At 37.7% G+C, this 11,325-nt stretch overlaps 1 protein-coding gene across 1 annotated transcript; it reads left to right on the forward strand.

Moving 5' to 3' along the window:
• The first annotated feature begins 1,419 nt into the window (after positions 1 to 1,419).
• LOC107574325 (epidermal retinol dehydrogenase 2-like) lies at positions 1,420 to 10,999 on the forward strand. Its single transcript, XM_016260768.1, has 7 exons — positions 1,420 to 1,583; positions 1,719 to 2,057; positions 4,185 to 4,316; positions 4,436 to 4,535; positions 4,626 to 4,770; positions 9,222 to 9,347; positions 10,091 to 10,999. Exons 2-7 carry the CDS (start codon positions 1,737 to 1,739, stop codon positions 10,185 to 10,187), a joined length of 921 nt encoding a protein of 306 aa, XP_016116254.1. The 5' UTR covers positions 1,420 to 1,583; positions 1,719 to 1,736; the 3' UTR covers positions 10,188 to 10,999.
• Positions 11,000 to 11,325: the final 326 nt, after the last annotated feature.

Consider the following 11,325-nt stretch of genomic DNA (forward strand, 5'->3'; position numbering starts at 1 on the left):
CAACATTAACATTCTTTTATTTGCAAAATTAAGTTGTGTATTTATTTATTTCTGATTTCCTGAACAATTTGGCTTCATTGTAATGAGGTTAATGATCTTTGAAAAACCATGATTATGAACATACAATTACTTTGTATTGAGCTGATTAGCCAACTGTGGTAGTGTTCGCTGATTGGTGTTTATATTTGTTCAACCTTGACAACCTTATCGTTTTTATTTTCTAATATATATTTCTCATTACAGATAAGAACAAAGATGAAATTGTAAGAAGGGTTGCTTATATGAGAGCATACAGTAGATCTGAAACTGCTGAGGCTGGGAAGGTTTTTGACTATATTACCGACCAGGTACATTGTTCTCAGCGTACTGTCATTCTTAGAAAGAAAACAACACATCAATCATCATTTGCTTTTTTGTGTGTGTGTGTGAAATATTAACTTTTGTTGTTTTTCAGATCAGCTGCTATAGAAGACAAACTGAAACCTAAGTGCAGAGACAAGCAAAGGAATAGTAAGTATATTTTCATGTTGTAGCACCTCTGTTATAGAGATTTTTGAATCAGGCCTAATGGAGGATGATTTGGTCAATCTTGGAAGAAAAACGTTAGCAATGTGTCCATTTCAGCTGTCTATTTATGCTTGCTTTCAGTCATTCATGTAAAAATCTTTTATTTAATTTTGTTCCTGTTTTTTTTTCTCTCTAAAGCTGCAAGGCTCTGGTGCAAAATATTCATGTATGGAACACGTCCGCTCCGTGGACAGGTTCGGTAGTATAATTGCAAGTAGTCCGCGTACCCGTCCGGATTGCACGCGCGGAAAGTATAACACAGGTTTTAGAATCGTCCTAACTCCTAACTTCATACACTGTTTATTTGGAGTGCAACCTAATATCTATAATGCTTGTTTAAACCAAGGATGATAACTGTAACGAAATAACTAGCCTATATTAACATCCACATAACAGACGAAAACATTCAGTTCATTTATGCGCTGCAGTTCTGTTTTTAGCCTATCATTCATCAGTATTATACTGTTATGCTACTCTGATGTTAGTGATATGGACTCTGCTATTCTATTCTCTCTCTCTCTCTCTCTCTTTAAATTGTATGGTTGTTATGATTATGGTTATCAATGTTTGCTTGAGCAGACCTTAATCGTGTATAGGCTAATATTGTTACAGAAGTTATACCATCTTGACTATGCTAGCTTAGAAAAGATTTGTAAATGTCACATATTAATTCCACCACCATAATAAAAATGAGCTGCCTGCAGCTGTAACTCACTTTATGAATTTATTCAAGGCAACTGATAAAAGTTTAATTCAATAGTCAGCCAGTTTATTTTCTCCTATGCGCGCGTCGTTAAGGAAACTGGCGGGCGTCAAATGGTTAAACATATGCCGCGCCCATCACATACTGTCCCGTTAGTAGGCTACTCTCGCTACACAAATACTGACCTTTGTCTTTCAGTAAACACAAACTGGACAGCCAGAGCGAAGGTCGGTAATCCATCCACTCGGTTAAACGTTAAATGAATGGAGCAAACCTGTTGTTGTATTGGTGAGCGCTAATCGAAACGAGTGAGGTAAGACAAGTTTTTGCGCATTAATAGACAGAGTAAATACGACTACGTGATAACGTTCGCCTAAATTATTAATTTGTGATGGCATCGTAAATTTTCTATTTTTGAAAACTTGCTAAACGTAACCATTGTCTCTAGGATCTATTCATCATCATCATGAACTTTCTCTTGGAGACTCTTCAGGTGCTTTTGATGTCACTGGTCTACAGCTTAGAAGCATTCGTTAGGTTATTTATACCGCCTCGAGAGAAGAATGTGTCCGGGGATTTCGTGTTGCTGACCGGGGCGGGCAGTGGCATAGGTCGCCTCATGGCCCTAGAGTTTGCGAGCCTGGGCGCGCGCCTTGTGCTGTGGGATATTAACGAGGACGGTAATAAAGAGACTGCTCGTATGATTAAAGAAACGCACGGAGCGCGAGCGTACACATATACCTGCGACTGCAGCAACCGGGAGGAAGTGTACAGAATCGCAAACCAGGTAGAATACACGGTTGCACTTTAGTACAAAGACACATGTAATCTTCCGTCTACATACTTCTGTAAGTAACTGCAGTGTACATAGCTGACAACTGGACATAGGCCTAGACACAGTATATTTTATTCATTTATATATTTCACATTCATGTTTTAGGTGTATTAGGATTTATTTATCTGTACATTTTAATGGGATTTGCCTTTTCATTTATTTGAGGCCTGGAAAAGGATGTCATTGTGTGCCACAGGACCTACACAAGTGCCAAATTTGTAATGACCATTATGACTATAAACATTCACTCTCCTTTGCTTAAATGTTTATTTAGTTTCAGTATACTGTAAAATGTTTTATCATCATAACAGTTGTCTATTAATCATTTTTAATCGTTTCAGCTTGAGTTTCTTAAAATCAAAATGTTTAGCCAGTTTATTTTCTCCTATGTGCGCATTGTTAAGGAAACTTGCGGGCGTCAAATGGTTAAACATGCCGCGCCCATCACATCCTGTCCCGTTAGTAGGCTACTCATCAGTGGCGGCTCGTCGGGGGAGGCACAGTTTCCCCACAATTTTGAGGTGAAAATGGGAGGAGGACGATTTAATGTTAATAAAATTCACAATTAATTTCATCGCTTTTCTATCGCGAATGTGCCGAATCTGCTGATGTAACGTTAATTACAACCCCTAATGATAGAGAAGGGTAGGGGGAGGCCGGAGGGGAGGGGGAGCTAAGCTCTCGTGCTTCCGTTGGTAAAAAAAAATTAGCCAATCACCATTGAGTGTTCACTTTCAGCGCTGAGGAGTGTTGAGAAAAGAAACCTAGTAAGGGAGGCTAGCCTCCTTCTGATATCAACCAAGCCTAGTTTGAACGTCTGCCGCTGCACTGATAATGTACCAAGTACTTATGAGTAGCGATATTGAATATTTGATTGCCAACAGATTTGCCAAGCTGTCATTCAAACAATATATATACAAATTTAGCCTAAGCTGGATATATAGGCTACAGCAGTCAGCTTAATTAAATGGTGCAACAGGCAGCTCTCTTTTAACACAGACTTTTAAGAAGGGATGGATGTTTGCTTCAAGTGATAGGCTGGGTAAGTGAAATTATATTATCTTGCTGTATGTATGTCGTTTTCTCAACCAAAAAGCCATTTTAAAGTGGTTAAGCAAATAATAATAATAATAATCGGCAGGGATCCTAGACCAATACAATTAGTGTGCCTCCTCTATTTAAAAACCTGTAACGAACCAGCTCATGACAGGAAATATGAATAATTAACCATAACTAGTTATGATTAATTATTAATATTTTAGATCCGCTGTAGATATTTAGCTGACCTCTCAGGGTCAACTGTCTTGTCAATTCTAAGAACGTTAATTTCCTGGTTAAGGAAAATATATATACAAATTTAGCCTAAGCTGGATATATAGGCTACAGCAGTCAGCTTAATTAAATGGTGCAACAGGCAGCTCTCTTTTAACACAGACTTTTAAGAAGGGATGGATGTTTGCTTCAAGTGATAGGCTGGGTAAGTGAAATTATATTATCTTGCTGTATGTATGTCGTTTTCTTTACGTTTTCTGACTAAAAGCAACCAAAAAGCCATTTTAAAGTGGTTAAGCAAATAATAATAATAATAATCGGCAGGGATCCTAGACCAGTACAATTAGTGTGCCTCCTCTATTTTAAAACCCACGAGCCACCACTGACTCTAAACGCTAAATGAATGGAGCAAACCTGTTGTTGTATTAGTGAGCGCGAATCGAAACGAGTGAGGTAAGACAAGTTGTTGCGCATTAATAGTCAAAGAGTAAATACGACTACATGATAACTTTTGCCTAAATTATTAATTTGTGATGGCATCGTAAATGTTCTATTGTTGAAAACTTGCTAAACGTATAACCAAATTGCAAAATTTCTTATAATCAAAATGGTTGAAAAACCACAATGAACTGCTGTGACTAAGTTCTAACTTAGTCGGCAAGGTATGAACACCATATGGCACCGCTTTGATACTTTCAACTTTAGGACAACAGTAATCCCTTAAGTGTTCATTTTTAGTGAGTTTACATTTTGACAGAGTAATAAGATCTTGTGTAATTCATGACTCAATCCCTTTGTTTTATTAAGGTAAAGCGTGAGGTTGGTGATATCACAATTTTGATAAATAATGCAGGAATTGTTACTGGGAAGAAGTTCATGGAATCTCCTGATTCACTCATAGAGAAGTCTATGGAGGTCAATAGTCTGGCACATTTCTGGGTATGTATACCATCCATCCATCCATCCATCTATCCATCTATCTATCTCTCTCTCTGTCTATTTTTGCCTCTAAATGATGCTAAAACAAAGCATGCATGATAGTCTATATCTCCTCTTAGATGTACAAGGCATTTCTGCCAGCAATGATTGCTGCTAATCATGGCCATTTGGTCAGTATTGCAAGCTCCGCTGGACTTATTGGAGTAAATGGACTGGCAGGTAGATGTTCTCAGTTAACAATGTAAATTTCTCACTTACAAATAAGTACACATTTCAAATGACAATTGTGCTTTTGAATGTTTTGTACAGATTATTGTGCAAGTAAATTTGCTGCAGTTGGCTTTGCTGAGTCTATGGCACTAGAGCTGCTGGCCACGGGCTGTGATGGAGTGAAGACCACCATAGTCTGCCCATTTTTCATTAACACTGGCATGTTTGATGGTGCCAACACAAAGTAAGAAACATACTGTTTCTAAAAAATAAACATAACCTATTTTTCCTGCCTACTTAACCAAACATTTTCTGTATTGCTCAGCACACTGTTTTTTTTTTATGATAAACCTGTGGACATGGCTGCATAATTTAGGAATGCTATCTGTGACAATGTAGCATGTACAATCTGCACCAGTACAATGGAGAAGCATGTACATTTACATTTATTAATTTCTGTCATGACAACTCTCAGAGAGTTTAGCATGGTAATATACATGCCAATGTTTGTGTTTGGCCTTGGTGAAATAGATCTACTACACTGCTACGGCAAAGCAAGTACTACTGCCAGTACGTCCACAGACATTGTGCTGTGAGCACGTAGAAAATACTGCTGCTGCACATATAACATATATGAAATAACCCCCATATGTAACATGCATAAAATTAACCTGTAGCAGATCTATACAGGTGGAGATGGGGAAGGTGGGGGGTTTCTGAGCGTGCTGCAATTGCTACAGCAAGCACTATCCAAGTATTTGAATGTCGAGCAGTAAGCTCATTGGCTGCTTATGTGAAAAGAAACCAATCAACGGCGCCATTTGAATGATGATGTAATTACATCTGTATAATTGAGTTAGAACATATTGGCCTGCGCCATCTAGAGTTTCATTACAGAACTTCTTTATCCAACTACTTGTATCTAAAGCAGCTTACAAATGACAAATAAAAAAAGAGGTTCATCCTATAGATAGAATAACATGAGAAGTGCTAAAAATACAAAATCTATAAGAGTACATGCTAGAACAATACGAAATGGTGAGCATAGAGCATAGAGATTTATTTTGAATACAGTTAACATTAACAGGATTATGTCATGTTCTTAATGCAGTTTGTTAAACATTTCTTGAATATTATAAGGGAATCATCTGTCTGTAGGGTTAGTAAGAGCATTCTACCAGTGCAGTGAGGAACAATGTACATGAAATTCATTAATACATGGGAAAGTGATAATGTGTCTTTATGTGGTGGTACCATGAGTCACGGCTCACTTTATAACTGTAGGCTTTTGGAGGGGATGTAAATTTGTATGAGTGGAGGTAAGAGAGTGCAGAGCCAGTGGCTGTTCTTCACACAAACGTCAAAGATACAGTGCACTTAAACATGCATTACATTGTTATATAATATGTTGAAAAACATAGAACCAGTTTTATCCAGAGTTTCTGCATATCTGTATGCATTATGCAATTTTAATTAACTGGATTATGATGAAATAAGAGTAACAGTGAGTTTGCTTGAGAAAGAGACACTCATGTTGGACAGACAGAATATGACAGAGGTCATGTCATTTTCTGTATTGCTCAGCACACTGTTTTTTTTTTATGATAAACCTGTGGACATGGCTGCATAATTTAGGAATGCTATCTGTGACAATGTAGCATGTACAATCTGCACCAGTACAATGGAGAAGCATGTACATTTACATTTATTAATTTCTGTCATGACAACTCTCAGAGAGTTTAGCATGGTAATATACATGCCAATGTTTGTGTTTGGCCTTGGTGAAATAGATCTACTACACTGCTACGGCAAAGCAAGTACTACTGCCAGTACGTCCACAGACATTGTGCTGTGAGCACGTAGAAAATACTGCTGCTGCACATATAACATATATGAAATAACCCCCATATGTAACATGCATAAAATTAACCTGTAGCAGATCTATACAGGTGGAGATGGGGAAGGTGGGGGGTTTCTGAGCGTGCTGCAATTGCTACAGCAAGCACTATCCAAGTATTTGAATGTCGAGCAGTAAGCTCATTGGCTGCTTATGTGAAAAGAAACCAATCAACGGCGCCATTTGAATGATGATGTAATTACATCTGTATAATTGAGTTAGAACATATTGGCCTGCGCCATCTAGAGTTTCATTACAGAACTTCTTTATCCAACTACTTGTATCTAAAGCAGCTTACAAATGACAAATAAAAAAAGAGGTTCATCCTATAGATAGAATAACATGAGAAGTGCTAAAAATACAAAATCTATAAGAGTACATGCTAGAACAATACGAAATGGTGAGCATAGAGCATAGAGATTTATTTTGAATACAGTTAACATTAACAGGATTATGTCATGTTCTTAATGCAGTTTGTTAAACATTTCTTGAATATTATAAGGGAATCATCTGTCTGTAGGGTTAGTAAGAGCATTCTACCAGTGCAGTGAGGAACAATGTACATGAAATTCATTAATACATGGGAAAGTGATAATGTGTCTTTATGTGGTGGTACCATGAGTCACGGCTCACTTTATAACTGTAGGCTTTTGGAGGGGATGTAAATTTGTATGAGTGGAGGTAAGAGAGTGCAGAGCCAGTGGCTGTTCTTCACACAAACGTCAAAGATACAGTGCACTTAAACATGCATTACATTGTTATATAATATGTTGAAAAACATAGAACCAGTTTTATCCAGAGTTTCTGCATATCTGTATGCATTATGCAATTTTAATTAACTGGATTATGATGAAATAAGAGTAACAGTGAGTTTGCTTGAGAAAGAGACACTCATGTTGGACAGACAGAATATGACAGAGGTCATGTAATTCACCCAGTGCTCTCTAAGATCTGTGTGTGAGTGTGTGTTTTTCTCTTATTCAAAAGCAATGCTAAATGCAACTAGGAACTATTAACTAAGGTGGGCTGCTGGTGGGTTCAGTGCATGTAAACACTGAAATTCAATGGTCAGTTTTCTCATTCAGCCTATAATCATGTTAATCATTTTGCATATTGTAGGGTATGTGTAGTTCACTGTATACATTTCATTGTTTGATTTTAAGGAGGTTTTTGGTTACTTTTGTACATTTGTTCAATTTAAATTAAAGGGGTCATATGATGCAATTTCAATTTTTCCTTTCTCTTTGGAGTGTTACAAGCTCTTGGTGCATAAAGAAGATCTGTAAAGTTGCAAAGACTAAAGACTCCAATCCAAAGAGATATTCTTTATAAAAGTTAAGAGTTAACCACGCCTACCTAAAACGGCTCGTTCTAACACGCCCCCACATATCTACCTCACTATGTGAGAAGATTTGCATAACACCGCCCAAATGTTCACGCAAAGAAAGTAGGCGTGACTTTTATTCTGTAGTATAGCTGTAGTATTGTTGCTGCTGCTGCTGCTGCCGTGTCGTGAAGACGCTGTGTGCTTCGTTGTGAAAGCGAAACTACTTTGTTTGGTCTTCCAAAAGAGGACGATATCTGCTTCATCATGCCTGGAGCTGATCTGTGCTGGTCGCTGAGGGAATACATCAACTTAGTGCTGTGGATCGCCGGATCAGCTTTCACCGTGGACGAAGCGGAGTCCAGCCCGGGGCCGTCACATGTGGTTGCCGCTCCTTCGTGGAATCCGCTGGCTGCGCCGTTCTCAACCCCCGCCACCTCTGCTCACTCTAGCCCGGCCTCAGGTCATGCTAAGCCGCGGCTTCCGCTCACGCTAGGTCGCTGTGTTTTTCGTTGTGAAAGCGAAACAACTTTGTTTGATCTTCCAAAAGAGGACACGACTACAAATCAGTGTTTAAGTTGTATTTACAACACTGTTCCAGAACAGTTTAACCCAAATATCCAGATGTGTGCAGCACATTTTATGGAGGACTGTTTACTGATCCTGGGAGAGTAGACTACAATGCCGGCAGTTCTGACTCACAGTCTGTAAGTACGTTTTAATTTAAAGGATTTGCCACTGATGATTCAAACGCGAGTTTTGGGCAGTGTAGAGTAGCACTTGTTGTTTGTCATTTCTCCGATCACAAATGCAGACAGGGTTTATGTTTATGCAGCGTGACGCAACGCAACACGTAAAAAGACAGTATAAGTCATTATAATCAGTAATTATGTCCCCACTGGATGCAACAAATGCCTCGTTTGTAATGGGTTTTCATGTTTTTGTTTTGTTGCTCCGGCCGGCCGGGACACGGCATCAACAGTATGGTGAGGGGCGTAACATTTCCGTCACACTCTTGAGGTATTCGGCCAATCACAACGCACTGGATAGCTGGCCAATCACAGCACACCTCGCTTTTCAGACCGATGAGCTTTGTAAAAATCGACGCATTTCAAAAAGGCAGGGCATAGAGGAGAAACAATAAAATGTACAGTATGTGGAAAATAATGTGTTTTTTTTTACTTTATGAATGCTATCTGTGACAATGTAGCATTGGTAACTAAAAGTATTTTCAAATTAGATAACATCTCATAGATAGACAGAAAGAGCTAGAGAACATGTAGAATGTTTTTGAATGATGTATATGCGAATATTTTGGAACTGAATGTGGGAAGTTAATTGCAACTTGCGAGTAATATTTGTGCATGTTGAGATTATTATTTATTATTATTATTCCTGTAGTTCCTCTTATCTGCTTTGTAAATGTCTTAAAAGACGAAGTGCTTATACTGGTGTGTATGTGTGTTTTTTGCAGATGGCCCAGAATCATGCCTATTCTTGAGCCGGAGTATGCGTGTAGGAAAATTGTGGATGCCGTTAGAAGGGAACAGGTTTATGTTTATATGCCTCGAAGCATCTACATTGCCATCGTTTTGAAGAAGTAAGTCATGCTGGACCTCAGTGTTAAAGATCTATTTTAATTTCATGTTTACCTATTATAATAACAGCATTTTAAGCCGTTATAAAATAGCTGCTATGCTAAAGCTATACAACTTAAAGGGTGGTATCACCGTTGGCACAATTGGGTTTTAATAAAAATTAGCTATATATACTGTAAAAAGGTGTTTTTTTCTTATTGTGCTCTGACAATAAACAGGGATAATCTCAGTGCAGGTAACACTGAGAAAGAGTATGCATTGTTCATTTACAACAATGTGAGAATACAAAGCAAACTTATCTTTTAACCTCTCTGATCTAGGGTTGTCTTTCACCTGTCTCTTCACAAACAGTATGACAGACACATGCAAGACTACTAAAGTCTTTTTCTCAGTGAAGCCAAAATCTAACGCTGCTTTCTGGTTGATGTGCAAGAGAAATAATTGAGAAATTTAGTCACATGGTTTCACCAAGTTTCATAAAGTTTTTTGTTTGCATTTAGGTTTTATAGGCTTCTGGGTATATTTGGCCAGGCCCCTTTTCTAAATGACCTAGTTATAGCTAACCAAAAGGACAAATTATTGATCTAGAGAGTCCAGAGAATATTACTGCAGTGGTTTGATTGAGATTGAGCGAAAAACCTAGGACTAGTTCGCAAAAGTACGTTTTTAACATGTGTGTGTGTGTTTTCTTTCAGTTTGCATGTATAACATTTTCCATCTCTGTCTTGCTTTTACTCTGTCACAGTCTTTTACCCACTAAAATGGGTGTGCTGCTTGGTGAATATCTAGGAGCGTTCAGCTTTATGGCTAAGTTCAAAGGCCATGGAAAAAAGAGCAAATAATTTCCACCACCAGAGGAATTCAGAACCAACCAGAGGACCAGATGGACAAATCACGGAGAGATGTTTGAGGAAACAAAACCATGTTCTGCCACAAAATACTAAGAGAGTGAATGGAATAGTTACACATAAAACAAGCATAAAAGCACTTCTTACATTCAGCACTGTTTTAACCATTACAATTAACCAGTTAAATTTTTTTTATTATTATTATTATTTTAATAACAGCGATAGAGCCATTTGCACTTAATTTGCACCCAATAAAACATTTTGATGAAGAAAAGCTGTCTCTTTGGCTTTAGAGGTTACATATTGTAGTTTTTTTTTTTTTTTAATGTATGTTTGACCAGAACCAAACTACTTTCTAATGACTTATTTAATGACTGACCGATTGTATTATGGAAGCAGTTGACTTGGCTTATTATTAAGGCTCCTTAATAAACGTATAATAATAATAATAATATTGGTGTCACAAATCATCTGTTCTACGACTCTTATTTTGTGCATTGTTCATATTTTGTTTTGTTCTTATGTTCATTGCTTTCCATTGTCCCATTGTTCTCAGTTCCCGTGCTTAGTTTCTGTGTCCTTGGTTGCTAGTGTTCTTTTGTTGGTTTCCATAGTTAATCATTTGCTGTGTTTGAAATTTCCCCCTATACCCTCATTCACTATTCCCTACATTAGTCCACTAATATAGTCCACTTGAAGGAGTGAATTAAAACAAGTGAGCAAATTCAGACACTGGAAGGGCTGCCGCCTTTGCATAGTTTATGGTTGCAGTTTATAATCATAATTTATCAAACTGGTAGCTCCAGGAAAATGCTCTATCATGGAAACTAGCATCTGTATACTTTAATTAAACTGTTTAATAAAAGAGAAATTTGTACTTTTGTGATATTACGCTGTACCCACATTGGACAAGCAGTTTGGAAAATGGATGGATAGATGATTCAGCTGCAAGAGTCATCTGGTGAGATGCAGGAATTCGGACACAGCCATTCTGTTCATTTGTATCCTGTTTAATTACTTGTTATCTCTTGTATTTATAGCCCTGTGTTTAATTCCTTTGTTGGCTGATTATTGTCTTTGCTAAGCAGTTACGTTTACCTTTACATGTTGTTTTGATACATATGACTTAAAG

Source organism: Sinocyclocheilus grahami, unplaced genomic scaffold, assembly GCF_001515645.1.
Source record: "Sinocyclocheilus grahami isolate Dianchi unplaced genomic scaffold, SAMN03320097.WGS_v1.1 scaffold2185.1, whole genome shotgun sequence".
NCBI classification, from domain to species: domain Eukaryota; kingdom Metazoa; phylum Chordata; class Actinopteri; order Cypriniformes; family Cyprinidae; genus Sinocyclocheilus; species Sinocyclocheilus grahami.